Source organism: Haliaeetus leucocephalus, unplaced genomic scaffold, assembly GCF_000737465.1.
Source record: "Haliaeetus leucocephalus isolate CR32 unplaced genomic scaffold, Haliaeetus_leucocephalus-4.0 Scaffold992, whole genome shotgun sequence".
Lineage (NCBI taxonomy): Eukaryota > Metazoa > Chordata > Aves > Accipitriformes > Accipitridae > Haliaeetus > Haliaeetus leucocephalus.
The window spans coordinates 3,852,758-3,872,420 of NW_010973428.1; the positions used below are offsets into that span (position 1 = coordinate 3,852,758).

The 19,663-nt window shown below is 36.1% G+C and overlaps 1 protein-coding gene across 10 annotated transcripts in view; it reads left to right on the forward strand.

The window, feature by feature from the left end:
* The window catches only part of STXBP5 (syntaxin binding protein 5 (tomosyn)), a 118,460-nt gene that overhangs the window by 20,021 nt on the left and 78,776 nt on the right, over positions 1-19,663 (forward strand). For all 10 annotated transcript variants that reach the window (XR_775438.1, XM_010584513.1, XM_010584515.1 and 7 more), the window contains exons 3-4: positions 11,156-11,237; positions 12,106-12,206. Coding sequence is in view for 9 of the 10 variants with exons in the window: in XM_010584513.1 (XP_010582815.1) it covers positions 11,156-11,237; positions 12,106-12,206 (183 nt within the window). In the remaining variant the exon portion in view is untranslated. The remainder of the gene's footprint in view (positions 1-11,155; positions 11,238-12,105; positions 12,207-19,663) is intronic.

Sequence of the window (19,663 nt, forward strand, 5' to 3'; positions counted from 1 at the left end):
CTGCCCCCCCCCCCCCCCCCCATCCCCGCATGTTTCCTTGCTCCTAATAAATGAGAGGTCAAACTATGAAATTCCAGTGTGTATTTTTTAAGACAATCTCATTCTTGCAGAACTATTGCTAGATATTTCAGTTAAGCTACAGGATTGTGGAGGAACCTTGGAAATGCTGAGCAGCATAAATGGGTATAGTTCTGCACCTTTGAAGGGCTCAAAACAGTGATTTGTCATATATAATACTTCCTTCAAGCCATCACATGAAGAGAATGGGGTTTCTCCTTCCCTTGGAACTGGAACAGTTTCAGTTGCAGGAAGTGAGTTGTAATACATAGACATTCATTATTTTGGATACTTTTATCTAGAGGAAAGAAACAGACATTTGTGAAACCTGCTATCACATGGCTCTATCTTGTAGTGTAACTACCTGTGTGTTGTAACTTTTCAAATGTTTCCTGTGACTGCAGCATTTTATACAGAGCTTCTATTTTAGGATGTTGAGGTAATGCTGCCACCTTTCTCCTTTTGATGGGATATGGCCCTAATCTGGGTTTCTCCTACCAGCTTCCTGTTTTCATAAAATTTACAGCAAAGTATGATCTATAAGACTTCCCTTCTGTCAAAGTTGATCAAAATAGCTCTTCAGCCTCAGAAATTACTAGCAGAGGACAAACAAGCAAAACAAACATTCTTGTAATAGCAGGGCAGATAAGCACAGCCTGAAGTACCAGACATTACTTGGAATCTGACAGGAACTGGAAGTGCACAAGGCTAAAAGATGAGCAGATTCTCTAAAGTATCAAAAAAAAGAAATTTTGCTGAAGCTAGATTTGCAAGGTTATATCGTCCCTCTATCTAGTAGTTTAAAGAGCCTACTAGAAAAACTGCAGGAAAGATGCATAGGAGAACTACCTTGGACTGTGCTTTGCTGTTGATGATCTGTTTTCTATGCTTTTGCAGTCTTAAACTGGGCTGTGGGTGCTTGGAAATCTCATAACACTGTCTGAATTATTCCCTTCCCAGTGCTAATAAAAGCTATTTGTTTGACATCCACATCCTGTACAAAACAGTAGGTCTGTGTTTATACTCTCATGGGAACTCTTTAGCACTGTCAAGTGGTGCATTTCTTAGGGCCAAAGAGAAGACCCATCTGTAGTCCTGAAGGACACTGAGAGCAAACTACTGGATCTAAAGTGGCATCTGCAACAATTTTAAAGAGTTAAGATAGAATAGGTAGTGTTCTTTTTTTTTTAATGCTATGTGTTGCATTTTAATAATATTGAAGAACTGCATGTTTTAATGCCAATTTTTTATCTGATAATTTAGGTTTTTCTAATGACTGTTTATTTCTTTTTGACACTATTTTAAAATAAAATTTAAGCTAAATAATGCAAGATGCCTACTAGTGATGTTGAAAGAGTGCATAAACTTTCAAAAATATAATACATTTGAGGAGATATGAATTAAGGTTGTATAAGCAACTTCTAGGGACAATGTCAACATTTTAATAGAGGGTAAACACAAGCCACAAAAGTACCACTTCATGCAACACTCGTATGTAGCTATTTTTGTGGTGTGAAAAGCAACTATGTGTAATATCACAAATGTCTAGACAAAATAGCTAAGTAAAATTCCAGGTATTTCAACAAAACAGTGATCCCTCTTCATATTTTGGTATGTAATAAATTATTTTTCCAAGTTCTATGAAAAGCACAAAAAAAAAATCAAGAAAAACTCTAATGAGTAGGAATTAGTTTTGCATATTAAAAATAAGAATTCCAGCTCCAAGGAACCCCTCGTTTACTTGATGACATAATCTCCTCTTTTGATTTTGGTGGAAGAGTGCCATCTACTGCATTGCTTGAATTGTACCTTAGTTTTTCATTTGTGGTGGTAATTCTGAGCAAACCTTCTATAAAATTGTCACAACTACTTTGATAGTAGTGAAATAGTAGGTTTGTCAGTTCGTTTGGTGATTTGCAAAACTAGAAATTATGCTATAGTGGAACCTGAGGAGGCTTAAAATAAAATTGAAAACACTGTTCTTAGACTATATTGCAAAATACTTTTAGTAGCAATGAGAGCATAGTTATTGGTGGTTCATATGTGTTTGAGGCTAATTTTAAAAATCTTAAGTGTCATTTTGAATGGAGAAGATTTAAGATGTCTCTCTACTTGCGCCTTTGAGCAGACTTCAGGGAAACTCTCTCCTGAGACCCATTTATTGCATTATGTGTGAACTAGGATTTAGATGCTGTTAGCTGAAATATTTAAAAAGCAATAGCAGCAGTACTGGTTGTGAACATCACTTTGGGTATCTGGAAGATCTTCCAGCTTGTGACCATTACCACTATGAGTCTGGAAACAGATTGTCATGTCAAGTTGGTATAGACAGAGAGGTAAACTTGTATCTACCATCTTGATTTGGGGTCTAAGTTCTACTTTTTGTCTATATAATGGAAGTGTTGGTACTTCAAATCTGTGACCCTCTTAGCACTTCAGCAAGTAACTTTGCTGGTAAGTACTTCAAAAGGCTACATAAGCAAAAAAACACGCTGTACCTGCATCACTGTTTGATAAAACTCCTAGTGATGAACTAAACTTTCTCCAAAAGGGTGTTTGGAAGAGGGAGTTATTTCCATCACTGGTATGAGGCAAAATGGTGTGGAAAGTAGAAGGGTGGATTTAAGGCTCATCCACAAGTTAAGTGTTGCAGGACTGTGTCCAAAGGGAGGAGCTGATATCAGTACTGAGAGATAGACCACAGCAAAACCTTGGGGAGAAGTTCATACATGTGACCAACTTAAAATTTAACTTAAGGTAGTCTTTAAGACCTTTTCCTCGTGCAGATCTACCAGCACTCTGTTGATAATGTTTTTAGTTCAGTCTGCTTTAGTCATCTGCTTTTCATGCCTTCTTTCTCAAAGCAAGTGACTAAAAGTTGATACATGAAGAGTGACAAATTGAATAGCAAAGATGAAGGATGGGGCAAAATCTTGTTTGGGATAAGAGAAGAATTAAAAGGGATTAATAGTTGATTCGAGAAGCAAGGTGTTCATGCCAAAAGGAAAGATGATGTGAGAATAACAATTTTTGTAAAAGGAGAGTTATTAACTGAGCGATAGCAGAGGATCAGGGGGGAAAAACAGTGTAGCTTATGTAAGTTGTAACAATACCCATGGTCTTATTCTATATAACCCCCAAATGATGTAAAGGGTTAATGAGATACAAGTGAAACTGGGACTCAGCAGACTAGACTAGCTACTACTCAGGTTGTAGGGAGGGGATTGAGGAATGGGCTTGTATTTGAACAAAGTTGAGATGAAGTGACTAGTGATTAGTTAGTGTCTTCTGTCATGAATATCCAGTAGTCAGTGACTTGAAAATAAGTGACAAGGACTTGTTTGGCAGGCAAGAGTTAAGGGAAGTATTTTAGGTCATACTGTGTGAATGGAGAGAGACTTCTGGACCTAGCAAAGAATTGCTTTGCAGTCAGAAGTCACTGTTGATGGACAATAATTGATTGGGTAAGGATTGGCTATGTTCTTTGAAAATGTTAAATTGTCCTTCTTATTAGATAATATCTATGCTTCTTTATGCTCTCATAAGTTAAACTAAATAGGTATATAAATTCACTTAACATCTAATTCAGAACATTACGTTTGTTAATGCTGCTGTTGGCAATGTCTGTACAAAATATTTGGACACTGGGAAGAGACGTCATTCTTACTTCAAGTATTCCTCAGGTCTGGGAGCATAGAATGGCCCTGCCTTTAGTCTTGGCCAAGAAGCTATGAACATAAGAGGAAAAGCCTGGTTATTTATTAATATTATGATACAATATGTGCTACCAAAAAGATGGATGAGGTAGGATATCTGTAATAACATGTTAAAATTTGACATTAAAATTAGACTGGTTTAAATGAATGACAGATGAGCAGGACTTGGAAGCATGCAACAATACAAAGATTTTGCGTTTGAACTTTGGTGATAATATTTCAAAATATATAATTATTTCCTGGATTTACTCTTCTGTATATAGTCTTTGGAAAAACTTCAATGAGTTAGCAGTTACCACCCATTTCACAGCATCCTGTGTAGTCAGAGGAACCATTATGCAAATGTATTTGTAGCGATTCCTACTTTTCCCCCTTGTGTTCTACCCTTCTCTTTCCCTTCCATCCCACCCAAAAAAGTACCAGATTAGTCACCTTTTTTACATTGTCAGTGCTGAAATACAGCTTTCAGACTAAAGTAGTAGAACCTCTTAGTAGTAGAACCTGGATCAGAAAACGAAGTGAGTAAAATCAAGGAAAGCTTGTAGCCTTGTTAGTTTTTTGAAAATACTGTGTTGTTTAGTCTAAATTGATGTTTTTACCTCTTCATTTAACAGCATGCTTTGCTATCTGTGAATTGTGTATGTAGAAACTTATTAAAAACAATTTTGTTTCTTGTTTGATTTTAAATCACAGATTTTTAATCCTGTTTGCATTTGTACTACTTAATTACATCTTGTTCTAATGAAAGATTGCCTCTCTGGCAGCTATGAGAAAATTCTACCAAATACAGCCTTTACAGAAAATTTGCTGGCACTTTTCATAGCTGTTTGGGAAATACTGTATTTGTGCATATTTATGTAAGCAACTTTGAAGGTTAAGATGTACTTTGTCTCCTAGCTATTATTGTAGTTAGAAAATGGATCAGATATAAATAAATACTCACTATCCATTTCCTATCAGTTTCTATGCAAACTAGTTCAATAGTTGTTTAATTTTAGAATATATAACTCATACTAATGTAAGAAAGAAAAAGTTTGTGCTTTAAAATTGCTGCAATACAGAAACTAGTTAATGAACTTTAACTGAGATCTATGTACTTTGGTATTTTTCAAAACAGAGCTCCTTTTTCACCTTATCAGTCTAAGATTTTTTTTAGTTAACATTGAATCAGTTGGCTTCTGATGTTTAAAGGAGCTGAGCATTGTTTTACAAACAAAGTGAATACTTATGGAAGTTGATCTGCATTTATGCAGGAACTAATGTTATTGGTAGCTGGTTTGGAAGTTGAGGAATTCCGCTTCCAGGCAGTTGTGTAGTCACCACTTCACTGGAATTTCTAAAGTCGCAGTAGCAAACAGCTGTAGTAGTTTGCTGTAACCTGTTTAAGCTAATATGATATTTGTAATAAGATCTAACATCAACTGTTTAAATACCATACCCGTTGTTGCCCTCTTCCACCTGACAGAAAAAGCACAAATGATATGCTCACCCCCTCCTCAGGAAAGCATGAACTCTTACGAGTGTCAGGAGATGTAAAAACCTCTGAACTCAGATGGTATTAAATAATTTCATGATAATGCCTCTCATATACTTTTTTTGGACAAATATAAACTATGTGAATGCAGCTTCTCAGCCCTCACTATTACTTAAAAAAATAAAACGGTGAACAGTCAATACTACTGTGCTCAAAAATATTTGGGAACATTATACAATGTTAAGATTCCTAGAAAATGAGAAAAATAATGCATTTTCCAATATTTTGGCACGTAAATGATCTCTTCCAATTTATCCTCCTGTCTTCCCCGTCTCCTTCTCAAAGAGAGGGGAAGACCTTTGGGGAAGTGCCTTTTGGTAACCTTGCAGGACTGACGTCCTAGCCTCTTCATCTCTGTACCCTGCATTGTTTTCATCCTTATGACTAACAATGAAGCTGAACATAGTTTTGTTTTGTTTTGGTTTTTTGTTTTTGTTTTTAATTGCCTGGAAGTTATAGTTTTTTTACTCTCTAAGGACACTTGATTTATGTATAATATGTAATGTTGACTTTTTTCTGTCCAAGTAATGAGGTCAAACTGTATCTAGGTATTGGCTAATTTGCAAGTGCTGTATTTGCACGGAAGTTGCAGCCGGTGTCTTCTGACTGTCTGTATCTGATGTCTTCCTTTTCCTTATCCTGTTTCCTTACTGTCAGTTTTCTTGCCTTCTCACTCTCCTTAGCTGGTAGAAGGAGAATGCATGACAACAGTCTGGCAGGAATTCCCAGAGTGAATTGTTACCAGTAATTTGATAGTATTGCTACCTGGTGAACTTTAGTCGCAGTTTTAAAGCCCTAGTTTGTTTTTGCTTGGTGCTGTGATTTACATATAGGAGAGTGGATCTGAAGTGTCAACAAATATTATTGTATACTTTTGCAAACATAAGTGCTGAGACATGGGGAGGGATAAAGACCTGCTTAGCTGAGTGATATAAACACAGCAAGAAGCTATGCAGACCTAAAGCTTTAGCAGGAAACTCTAGAATCCTAAAGTTGTTGAAAAATAGTGATATGATACCATACCTAATGTCTAAAACTATCCCAAAAATATTTTGTGGATTTTTATTTTATTTTGTTTGGTAATACATAGATGTGAAAGGTCGAAGTGTTTTGTAGACTGTGTTGACTGTAGTACTTTCCAACTTTTTAAATAATTCTTTCTCACTAAATAGCTGTGTGTCTTGATAGATTGTTCTTTGAGATTGTTTCTGTGAGAGATCATGCTTTTGTATGTGCAAGTAATAGTACTGATTAGGTCTGGGCGCAGCTAAGATTGACAAGAAAGTTGTGTGAAGCTGTTCTTGTACTGCTTTAGTCCTGCTTAGATGTATTGCGAGGATGTTGTGGTACTCTGTAACTTGATGTAAATTAAGTCTTTGGTTTTTATCTGGTTTTGGACTGTACCCAAACTTGGCAATGGTGAGTAATACCAGACAGACTTTTAATCTTTATATACTTAAAATGCTATTTGGAAGTCTCACCATCATTGTGTGTTTTTTTCTATGTTGTGATGATTCTTGGGGACCACAATCAAAGCACATACAGAAATGTGTGCAAAATAAGTGGTGGCTTTGCCTATACAAATAATTTGGGGTCTGATTAAATAAGGTGGAAAACTGCTGCATAGCAATGACTATAGTAAAACATGCAGGTATAGTATGCAGTCCTGGAGAGCTATAAGCTACAAACTGGTATACATAAGAATACTGTAATCTACTGCCCTTAGTGTTTTGTATGTAATTCAGATCAGTGGTATGTGTTTTCTTCTAGTCGGAGATCTATTTTTTTGCATCAGAATTGTCAAATATTTAAATACTGTGAGGTGTTACAGCTACAGTATTAAGAAGTATCTAGGAATGAATTTTAAAAGCTGCCACAGTTTCAGATGTGTCTTAAAAATCGCTAGCTATTGTAACGGTGGCAAATCTGATACAGGAACATGGTCCATATCTTCTGCTGTACTATTGAAACTTTGTATAACAGTGTAATGACATGGTGATGCGAATATCCATGTGGTGATAATTTGGAAAGTAATTTATATTATAAATGTGTCTCTGTATGTGTAACTGACTTATGCTAGGAATTGAATTGATAGTTACAGTTTTTGCAACTGTCGCCTATGTCAGAAGGGTCAACCACAGGTGAAGAAGAACCCAATATTCCCTAGGTCTACTTAGAGTAACTTAAATTAAAGAATTAAAAAAAAAAAACAACCAAACACCTGTTCTTCTGAGGCTTTCATAAATATTCTGGAATTAGTTTTCTCTTTCAAAGTGTGACTTCTAAGGGCAGATGTGTACTGAGTTGCCCCTATGTAGATAAGCTATAAATAATAGTAATAATTTTAAAAAAGAATATTTTGCAGAGAGAACTCAAATATCACTAATTGAAATGCTTTAATTTTGCCTGGAAAAAAAGAGTAAGCTTAGGTCTGAAGCTTGTTTAGAAAAATATCTTTTGGAACTGTTGCCTTTTCTCACAAACCAAAGTAAAATCAGTGTCATTATGCAGTATTAAATCAGAGTGATACTGTGCTTTCCTTTTGTATGACGTGCACTTCTAGCAGTTATGAAAATGAACACTGCTGTTAGGACATAAGTATGTTATCTCTTCCTTCTCTCAGCCATAGCTTTTGTCTCTTACTTGCTTTTTCGGAAAACATGCAGTGAAGACAATGAGATACCAGTGTTATACAGGGTTAATTTCCTAATGGTTGTGGGGAATGCAGAAGCAATATTCAAAGGCACAGCTGAGAAGCTATTAATTTATCCAATTTGTTAATATTTGGAATAGGGGATGAAGCAGGAATAGTAGAGAGAAATGCTTGGAAATGAAGGAAGAAGGATGGGTCTTTAGTTAGAAAACAGCTCAGAGCAGACTGTTTCCTCTAGAGCTACCCTAGGTCTTTGGCAGAGAGTTTTTCCTGTCTACAAAATTAAAATGCTTTGCCCATCTTGTCATTATTCATTATAATTTTTGCCTGTTTTGGGGACTACTATGTGGTAGATGATCACTGCTTAGTGCAGTGAGCTCTCTTGCCTTAAGCACACATACGCAAGTATAGAGGACTTGAACAAACTGCATTCCCTGGGATTCTGCCTGTTTTGTGTGGTTGAGAAATACTTAACATGTACTGAAACAGGCATGTATTATTATCCTTCTACAGTCAGTATTTGTGACATGCTTTTTCAACTTGGCATACCCTGCAAAACTGGGAGGCTTTGCATTTCTTTAGAAAAGAAGATTAATGCTAGTTAGGAGGATGATATTAATTTGAAATGAGAAGAATAATTTTAGCTGCTAGGTGAAAAAGCAAAGATGACATCATCCTTGGGTAAAGAAACTAAATGGGACTAGTTGCAAGGACTATTTTTATTTTTTTGATAACTGTAAGCACTATAGGAGGCTGAACTCTATTTTCAGATCTGTACATGAGGCTTCCACTAATTTGTCAAAAAGAAGAAACTTGCTCTGAATGTTTAAAGCTTGTGTAAACTTATTCCCAGTGCTTCGTATTTACTGATTTCTGGAGAGAGAACAGGTTCAGGTGTCCTGGAAAATGCAGAAGGATTTTTTTTTTTGTTTAAAGAAATGTTCAAGTATTCTTAATATTGAAATTTTTACTGACTAGTTGCAAATATTTCTGGAAGCACTGTTACATCAGAAGTGCTTAAAGAAAACATTTGAGGGATAGAATTTGAAGGGTGGAGTAACTTAAGAAATCCATGGGTTTTTGTTTTTCTGGGTCATACTCCTCTTGTTTTGAGGCAAGATAGCTGTAAAGCCTCAATTCCAAATAAACTCTGGGTGGGTGAATGAACAAGGGTTACATTTAATTATGTTGGAAGCTGTTGTTCAGGGGAGGGGCTGAAGAAATCTTTTGTTAGAAAACTGTCTGTGTCAGTGCAGATTAATAACAAGTTTTAAAATTCAGTTTCTATAAACATCTGAATTTCACTTTCAGAAATTGCTTCTTGTCTATTTCTGCAAATAATTATTAATTCAAGTGAATGCAAAAGCATGAGCAAAGCTGAAGCAAGTCTGCTCTGAAATGTCTGGTATTCCTTGTGGGAACATTTTTTCCAATCTGGCAATTTGTGTAGTCAGTCCATAGTTAATGCAAAAGCAATGATTTTACATTAAAAGTATTCTGAATCTGTGTAGGAAGGTATCATTTATGGGGACAAACACCACCACCACCCCCCCAAAGTTGTAAGCTCTGTCTTTTTTTTTTCTTTTTTAAGAGCTATAAACTCGGTGGAATACAGATGGCTTTGTACAGGAAACATATTGATAAGAACTTAAAATACAAGGAGAAAAACAGGTGAGGCAAGCTGGCTCTTTAAGCCCTTCCATACCAGAACAAAATTAAATTGCTAATTCTGTTTGAGGAAGAAAGCTGGTATTAAGTTTGCTGGATTATTCAACATCTGTTTAGTATATATCTGTTTAGTATATATCAACATCTGTTTAGTATATATCTCATCACTTAGCTGGATGTTATGCTATGGGTGTCTAGGAGAAGAATGTGATTGAAGTTTAAAAGTTAAAATATTGCGGTGTGTTGAAGCAGACTTGTTCTCATTGTAGTTCTACTTACATTTTATCTTGCCAGCTTAGAGGCTGAGCAGGAGATGTGTCTGAGTCCTGATTTTCATGTAGCCTATTAAGTCTCTTCAGCCCTTCAACTGTCTCTAATGTGAATACCTGTATTTTTTAAGAATATTTGTGTCCACTTTGGTTTTGATCAACAATTTCTCAGTAAATGGAAAACTCACAGAATGGGTGAGAATTGTACTGTTTTATTAATTTCTAGTGTATACTGAGAGAACAAATTGTACTCTGTATTCCCTGTTTTGCATATATGCTTGGAATGATTTCCTTTCTTCCAAAAACTAAGGTGCCTCTTTAAAACAAGAGGTGTTCAGCTCTTTGACAAAGTGTATTCCAGAAACCCTGGGCGTACTATAATGATGAAATAGTGACTGCTTTGCATAATTCATCTGGACTTGTGTTATTTCTGCTCTGTCTCATAGAGGTTGGAGAATTTCCTTAATTTTGTATCAGAAGAAAGGGGAAAACCGTGTTTGAAATACAGAATCTTTGCAACTAATAAATGAATCAGCTATGGAGAACTGAAAGAATCTGTGTTGCTTCTGCTTCTCTTTGATATTCATTATGGAAGTATAGGACTAATTTATGTGTGAGAGGGGAAAATGAACAAGCTTTTGTTATCTCATAGTTGGTGTGAAACCAGGAAGTCTTGATACAGAGATCCTGGAAATTTACTTTATACATAATTTCCCATTGAATCCTCTGTATTTTGGCTACTGATCTTTTTATCTCTGTCGCAGCAGATTTTTTTTTAACATGCCTTGCCTTATTCAGCTCTTTTCATCTGTTAAGTAGTGTTTAAAAAGGAGAAAAAGCTCCTTTAGCACTTGAAAAATGTGATAATTTGATTATGATGCTTATTTAGATTAACTTCCCTCTATACTAGTCCTGATATTTAACACTAAGATAACTGCTTCATCATTCTCCGTTATGTTCTCATTGATGAAGAATCCCTTAAATAACTATAAGTTAAGCAGTTACACACAATTTTTGTATTCCATGGGGGAAAAATAAGATGGACCTTTTACCTTCTTTGTGTTACTTTGTGGTGTTTATAAATGACTTTTTTTGGTGATCAGTCAGATCTATGTGGTTGAATGCACTAGCTAGAAGCAGGATGTTAACCTGTTTGAATGTGGTATTACTTATAGTGACAATGCTGGTTATGGTGGTTAGTGGTTGTTTTTTTTTCCTGTTACATACAACAATTATTCCTTAATGGTACCAATTCCAGCTTTGGTCGGCCAGGAGTTGAATGCTACTGTCAACATGACAGTGGAGCTGCAGTAATCCAGCTTCAGTTCCTGATTAACGAGGTTAGTAAAAGGATGTATGTATTCCATAATTCAGAGAAGATACGGAGTGTATTTTTTTTCAATTTCTCATTAAGCAAGCATCAAAATCAGCTAGCCCAAGTGACTCTTAGCATGAATGGTGCACAGTGATAACAATTATAAATAAATTAACTTTTTTAATTTTAGAAAATGCTTGACTAACTGCTGAATGTATCTTTGTCTCTAGAGTACTCCTTTGCTATAAGCAAGAACTTTTTTCCTTGGAATATTTATTCATGTCATTGAATATTAAGTTATCTCCTGAAGTAGTAAAGTACATTTTCAATAGTACTAACAGTTTCAGTAGGTACTTAATTTTATTTTGATGGAGTTACTAGTTTAGATGTGAGTGGGGAAGAATGATCTCTAATCTGATCCCTCAGTAACTTCAGGTGGTTTTTTTTTTTTCTAGGGGTGTATCAGCTGAGATCTGACAGCAGTGCTGTTCTTGAGCTAGCTGGGCCAGATATGTAGAGGGACTTCTAGCTCAGAGGAATGGTGAAGTCAAACTTCACTAGTTTTGTCAGCACATAGATATTAGCAGTTGAGTTCATTGCTTAATTTCTCTACAGAGGTGGGCATGAGGGAACTAACAGGCCCACACTGGAAAAAGCTGCTTCTTCCCCATTACCCCTCAGTATAGCACTGAACCAAATGTGGGCGAGCTGAATGACATCACTTAACTCATTATTACTACTTAGAACTTATCTGCGCTATGGTGTTGATGCGCATGCTTATAAATATTTTTTTCATCCTGGTAGCAAATATGTAATATATTGCCATTATAATGACGATACGCTGTTACTAGGGTTATGAAAAAAAGTTGACTAAAACTTTTTCTTTCTTATAGGGAGCTCTTGTGAGTGCCTTGGCTGATGATACCTTACACCTCTGGAACTTGCGTCAGAAGAGACCTGCTATACTTCATTCACTCAAATTTAACCGAGAACGGTAGGGATTGGATTATTATTGCTTTGCCCCTTACCATCACACTATGTGCTATTGTAAGATCAGATTTATTAATGTAGTCCAATTCATAACTTTTTAAATAACTAAAACTGGATTTACATTGGATTTGAGTTGCAGGCTGTTAGGGCCCAAAGTCCTTGTAAGCAGACACACTAGTGACCTAAACTGAAATGACTTTTCTATCGCTTTGCATATTGCATTGCTGAGCATCAATTTTCCCATCTTTAAAACATGGAGGGATAGAAGACCTTCAGTGTATGTCTCCAAAGGAATTTTGGAACAGAAGAAAGTGTATGTGTGTGCACCAATAAGACAACAGGAAAACTAGTTCAATTTTTTAATTGGAACTTTTTCTCCCCTTGATGACAAATCATAATTCTGCAGTGTTAGAGCCCCTGTATATATCAGAAGCAGAAAAAAAATACGCATTTTTAACTAACAATTTTGAGACTCAAGTGAGAGCATTGTAAGCAAGCTAGGGAGAAGTTTTAGAAATTTGATCTAAAAGTCAGTTGACTAAATTTCTGCAAAAAAGTGTCCTTTTTTTTAAATAACAAGTAATCCTTCCCCTTTAGGAAGTAGCCCTTCTTTTCCAGTATGGGTGAAGTCTCAACTGGAATGCTATGTCTACTTTAGAGCAGTGTGCTTCAGAAGTGGACTGCTTGGGGAGCTCAAAGGATACTATAAGAACACAGAATAATCTGTGACTTGTACCTCTGAATAGGGCAGGAAGTAATAAGCTTTAAGTAACAGGTAGCAATAGAAAGAGGTAAGTTAAATATTTATGTAAAATCTTCTAATGTAATGTCATACAAAGTGCTAAACAGACTGTTGGGTGTGTTATGGAGTAACCTTGTTGTTTTAAAGAGCAGGTTATAAACAAATTTGTCAGCAATAACATAAATGCAGATTACTGGTTTTTTGGGGGGTAGAATACTAAGTGATTCTAAGTTTCTTTTGAGGTTGTTTCTATGACTGCTGTGCATAAACTTTTTACCAGGGCATGTAAGGATAGGACAAGGGATAGTGGTTTTAAACTGAAAGAGGGTAGGTTTAGATTAGATAGAAGGAAGAAATTCTTCACTATGAGGGTGGTGAGGCACTGGAACAGGTTGCCCAGAGAAGTTGTGGATGCCCTATCCCTGGAAGTGTTCAAAGTCAGGTTGGATGGGGCTTTGAGCAACCTGAGGTAGTGAAAGATGTCCCTGCCCACAGCAGGTGGATTGGACTAAAAGGTCTTTAAAGGCCCTTTCAGTCACAAACCATTCTGTGATTCTAAACTGTTATGCAGAAAACAGAAAGCTCTGACAGTGCAGAATTCTCTGCCCCAAGGGAGTGATGGCGTTCCTTTTTGCAGCATAAAAGTCAAATGGAAAGAAATGCAATTTGCAACCTCTAGTTCAGCTAGGATTGTCCAACTATAGAATGCAGTGGTGTATCCAAACCAAATTTTCTCCCCCTTCTTTCTTAAATGACTTTTCTTTTACCTCAGCACCTATTTAAGTGTCAATATAAAATTCAGATTTGCAGCCTGAAACCACATTTGGACATTGGCTTCTAGCTAATGCTTTAAAGTAGATATCTGAGGTGGTGATTCTGATTGTGTGCAAATCTGTTGGAAGCTGGCTTAGAGTCTTAGGTATATGGATATCTTTGGTTAAAAAGAGTGGAAGTTTTAAACCATGCTTTTCTTTTAAATGTGGTGTTCTCACTAGCAAAACCAGTCACAGGGAGTTCAATGTGTGTACTCATACCAGAAAGAGGGGTGGAGGTGGAAAGGAGTCAAGGTCACTCATGTCACTTCAGCAGTTGTAGTTGTTATTAATTTTGGACAGAGTACTGATTTTTCCAGGAAAACCTGTGCTGTGCTGAAATAGGTAATGAGAGCACCATAGTTGCCAAGAGTGGTGAAGGTACAGTTTGAGACAAGGGCTTGTTCTTCTGGTAATTTTAATCTTAAAGTATCCATTATAATAGCATACAGAAGTAGCCAGAACACTTAAGATCCCAGAAACATACATTGTCATAGCCACTTATTAAGTCATGCTGGATGACTGATAACTGTTTTCAAATATTCTGTTTTCTTTTGACTAGTTTATAAAATAAAGCTTTATAAAATAAAGTGTAATCTCATTACTAGGGAATTATTTTGATTTTGAACTTTAGAGAATTGCACAAATTCACTGTTGAATAATTCTGAATAGGTGTTTTTAACATGAAGAGTTCTTAGTAATGAATTATACCTAATAGGTTTGATATGTTATGTGAATTTGAAGTAATTGGGCTTTGCTTAGGTCAGTTGCATTAACTACTAAGTTTATTGAGAAAAGCATTCATGAATAAAACTTGGTCTTCTCAATTTACAAGTGCTAAGTTGTTAGATACCTAATTAATAAAACCTTTTAAACGATTTATGTTGTGCAATTAAGAGTTGCGCATAAGGATAACTAACTTCTCAAACAGGAATTATTTAAATATTAAATACTACAACAAAGCCTTGTAGCAATATCTTCTCTAATGATAGTTTAATTTGCCAGCTTGCGTAGGGAACTTCAATATCTTGGAAACCGGTTTGGGTAAAAAATAAGTTAAACTGGAAAAAAAGTCCTTGGAGGGGAACCAAAGCCAAATCTTACTATGTGACTGAAGCAACTATTCCAGTTATTCATTATTTGCTCTAGGACTCTGTAGATGCTAAGGTTTAAAATTATATACCTGATTGGGATTACCTGCAAGTGTGTTGACACTGCGGAAAAGCGGTATTTGTGTCCTCTTTAATATGAGTTGAGCTCAACATGTCACAGGCCAATTTGTATTCAGGTTTTGTTTCCAAATCAGAGTTTAACATGTAAGGGTTAAATGTGGACTAGAAGGTTGGTTGTAGCACAGAGAACTGTAGCGGTTAGCTACCCAGATTAAAGGACATTCTGGTCTTAAACTATTCTTGAACTATGTTTTAAAAAAAAATAAATTTGAAAAAATAAATAAGGCTATAACTTGTTAATGAATTCTGTATTCTCCTGGCACAGCCTTTTACCAGCTCTGGCAAATTCCCTGCTTTTAGCCATATGGAAGAATTACTGCCCAATAGTTAACAACACAATTTCTAGATTTCATATTTGTTTCTCCTATTGGTAATCTAGTTTGGCTAGCTTGTTTTCAGGCCTGTTTTGAACATCTTTCAAATACGGAATAAAAACTAGACACAGCTTGTGTATAAATGCTTGTGTCATGTGTTTAAGTATTTTGTATACTAACCTGAAAATTGGAATATTAAATTACCTGTAAATTAATTCAGAATGCAGTCTCTAGTATATGACTGGAAAGTGTTGTGAATTCTTGCTTTTCTAGTCATGAATTTTAAGAATAGAGTGGTGAGAAAGAGTTGCTTTTTCTTTTAAAATAATTCTATGCCCATTACAGACTTTGTTCTGATCTGTGGAAAGCATCTTCATTGGGTAACTTGCAGCTTCTTAGATTTGAACAAAACTTTTCTTTAAAAGTAGTGGCCAAGAGTCTTTAAAGATGCTGCTTTCTGTTAATCTTTAAATAAGGATCTGTAGATAAGAAACTGGCCATTTAAGAGATTGATAGCTCTTGACTGCCTTTTGTATCAGTGATTAGTAATTTGAAGCAAGTCTTCTGAACTGGCGATTGATGAAGTTTTTCATGTATAACAAATCTGTTATTTGAAATTACTGACGGATGTCAGAAGCACAGTGCAAAACTAGCTTGTTTTGCAAGTTTTCTAGCCTTTTGTTCCTGTTGCGTTTGTGTGGGTTTTGCAGCTGCTTCATGTTCTAGTTACCAAATAAAAGTTAGAAGATATTAAACCAATGTCATACTAAGCTTGGCCACTGTTCCTTGACTGTGGGAAGCAGTGTTTAGGGACCAGGAAAAAAATGCATGATGTTTACATGGGAGGGGTTGCTTGCATGGCTTGTCATGCAAGTTAAAAGTGTAGTACCTCTTTGCAGAACGCACAATTTGGTGTGTGAACGTATTTAGTATCCTAGGTTTTGTACTTCTCTAAGACTCCTTCAGTGAATCACAATGTAGTTTCTCTGTCATCTACATACCTGTATAAATATCCTACACATAATAAAATTGTTGTGTGCTCACATGTAATGCAAGCCTCATGTCAAATGTGTTTTGACTTAATAGCAAATGTTAATGTTAGGCTAGATTAACTCTGAAATAAGCATAGTTAACACTTCTTATTGAAAGCATGTTGTGAGATGGATGTCCAATCTGGCTTTAGTTTCCTTGCCATGCAAGAACTATTAATCTTTGTGCTGATCTAAGGTCGGGTGTGAAAGGTCAAACACACATCACTAATGAGCCAGGGACTTTCACAGAACCAATTTAAGAGGGTCAAGTGACAGACTAACTTGATTAAAAAAAAAAAAGAAAAAGAAAAAAGTGGTGTGGGATGACTAATTTGTCTCCTTTGCTGCAAACCAAACCCAAACCAATCAGCTTTACATACAAGTATGAAAAAATTTGTTTAGTTATCCAAGACTTGCACCCTTGCACTGAGCTAAGATTCCCTGTTCTAATGCCAAAAGAACTAGTTTACTTGCTTTGTGACTTAGCATAAAGACAAGAACCAGAATCATAGCATCAAAATAGAACTGAGTGTTTAGTGTGTATGTGTGCTTTGCATATCGATCACTGAATGGATTGATAGCAGTTTAATATGTCAAATTTTGTGCTGTGGTATTTAAATAGTTTTCCTCAGTGTGAAACTGCACAATTCAAAGGTACAAAATTATGCTTTAAATGTTGCTGGTTTTGTACCCTGCTCTAAATAGCAACTGTAGCATTGTGTTTAAAACACAGACTCTGTCTATAGTGAGTGAAAAATCCCACTTGTATTTACTACTTATTAATAAACAAGACTTTTAACTTTTATTATGACACATACCTTACCTTGTTAGATACTGTAACTTTGTACCCAGCCTGTGCATTAGCAGACATTGGTTGTGAGACAATTTTTCCTTCTACCTCACTGAATTTATAAACTGACCAATTCTGCCACTTTGTGGATAGCAGAAGGACATACAGGTTTTTTTGCCTGTGAGAGCAGGTGATGATAGATATTGTTCATGGTTTTTTCCTCCACTTTCTGTGTATCAATATCAGTGTTTCACTTCCAGCCTTTATTTGAGGGCTGCCTTTATCCCTTTTGCCCTGTGCATTTTGGGGTAGGATTATAGTATAACTAACAGAAGGATTACAGATACTTATCAAACCATACTTCTGAGAAGTTAAATACTTGGACCCTTTGCAGTGTCAGTGATACGCCAAGTACAAGTTTAATATACGACACAACTAAGTTTTTCACACATAACTAAGTTTGGTGGGTTTTTTACACTTTTTAAACTGGCTTTCTTCTTGAGAGTAAAAGGAAATGATCACTGGGTCTGCTTGCCTTTATGATGTCATATAAAGCCTTCTTTTACCTGGTGGGCTTAAAAATGTTACTTGGTGGTGATCCACTAGATGATGTAATTAGAAGAAGTTTTATCTTGTTTCAAGAAGTTAGCAGGAGAAAATGAACTACTTGACTGTCTGGATTTGCTGTAGGTGTGAACATCTCTTTCATGCAAGATCAGATTCCTCTGAAAAACATTTTCTTGAGGCTGTGCATGCACGCAAAGCCCCATGTGTCAGTGCATTTGATGGAACTGCAGTTTCATCAGTTGCCTTCTGCTGCCTTTGGCACTGAGGCAGAACTGAAGTGCTGAGTCCTATTACTCTGAGATTTCTGGTTTCTAAGAAACAGTTTTTAAAAAACTGTCTCCATTGTCCTGTTAGCTGTTTTCCTTGCACACTGATGATTTTCACAGTGGTATGAGGCACATAATGGCCAACTGCCATGTTCCTGGGCAGAATTTGACCTCTAGTCTTTAAGCCCAGCCTGTCTGACAGACTTTTCTCCATCAGTGATGGGCATAATTCTTCTGTCTCCTGTGGGAAAGCTGCATCTCTCACATGGCCAGTTTTTTTAAGTTGTGGTATGTGACTTCGCAGATGAAATGTTCAGCCTGAACTGTGTGTGTTAGAGCAAGCTACCCAAGTTTTTTCTGATGCCAAAAGTCTGGTTACTTTTTGAGTCATGTCAGATATACCAACAGGAGTTCACAAATATGTAGTGCAGAGGATTTTCAGTGCTAAGAGATCCTCAAATCTTTAGGGTATTTGGTGGGCATTTCTTCAGTATTGAAAAATTTTCTTAGTTTTCAAATCAACTCAAAAGGAATGTGTGCTTTGGTCTTTTGTCATCACTACAAGCAGTGAAGCAGCCCTTTTCTATTTGTGTATAAATAAAAATGTGGAGTCCCCTTCTGAGTAAAGTACAACTGAAGCTTGAAAAGCCATCTTAAGAGAGGTGAAATATGACTCCATAAAGGAAAGAACATGTAAGCTGTGAAATATATTAGGAACATGTAAAATTACAAATACCTGCAGTACCTAAGAAACCTCTAAACTGGAGCCACCTTCTGGAATGTGATCAATACTAGGGCCATATAGATCATTTCAGTGGTGACAATTTTATTTCTGTTCTTGGCTCTTGCTTCCCCATTACTCCATCTTGACACCACAGCTCAGGTACTGAACATATGTACTTCTCAGCTGCCTTTAGAGGCAGCCCTTCAAGTGATCATATTTTGAGAAACATTATTTGGAGTGCTGTTATGGTATCTAAATGGAATTGAAGTACCTGATCCAGTTTCTATAATATACTGCATTTATCCACATGGTCTTTTGGGGGAACAATTTTGGGATGCATTGAAGAGGAATTCTTCCTCTGCATGTGCGTTCTGCACCTTCAGGCCTTTTTCGCACAGGTAGGTATTTTAAGCTTATTGCAGTTACCAGGTCTGGAAATAGACCCCTTACAGCAGTCTGGTAAAATCATAGCCACTGATTGCTGCCATCAGTATGTCATTCTGACACTGGCTCTTGACTCTTTATGCCTATTGAAGACTTGACAAGAGACTGTGGACATGGAGTCTAGGCTAACATAAAAATTAAACTTTTCAGCCACCATGTAAAATTCAGAAGCTATCTAATGCATGAAAGATTGAAGGTAGAGGTAGGCAGAATTTCAACTTTGGTAGCTTAACACTTTTCTCTTAAGAAAACTTTTATTTTATCTATACAATAATGACCTGAGCAGCTAGTGTAATTACTGTAACTGCAGACCTATGATAGCCTGAGGTTCTAGAAATAGTTTCAGTAACTTAAAAATAAAATCAGTGTTTGTCATTCATCAAAGTATTTGTCACTGTGCTTTGTTAAAACAATGGAAAATTCTGAAGAACATAGAATACTTCATAATGCAGTAGACTTCATAATGCATTTGTGTTGTCATAATAATACACTAGGATAACAGCCTGTCATTTTTACTTAATATTTCCCTTAAATGCCTA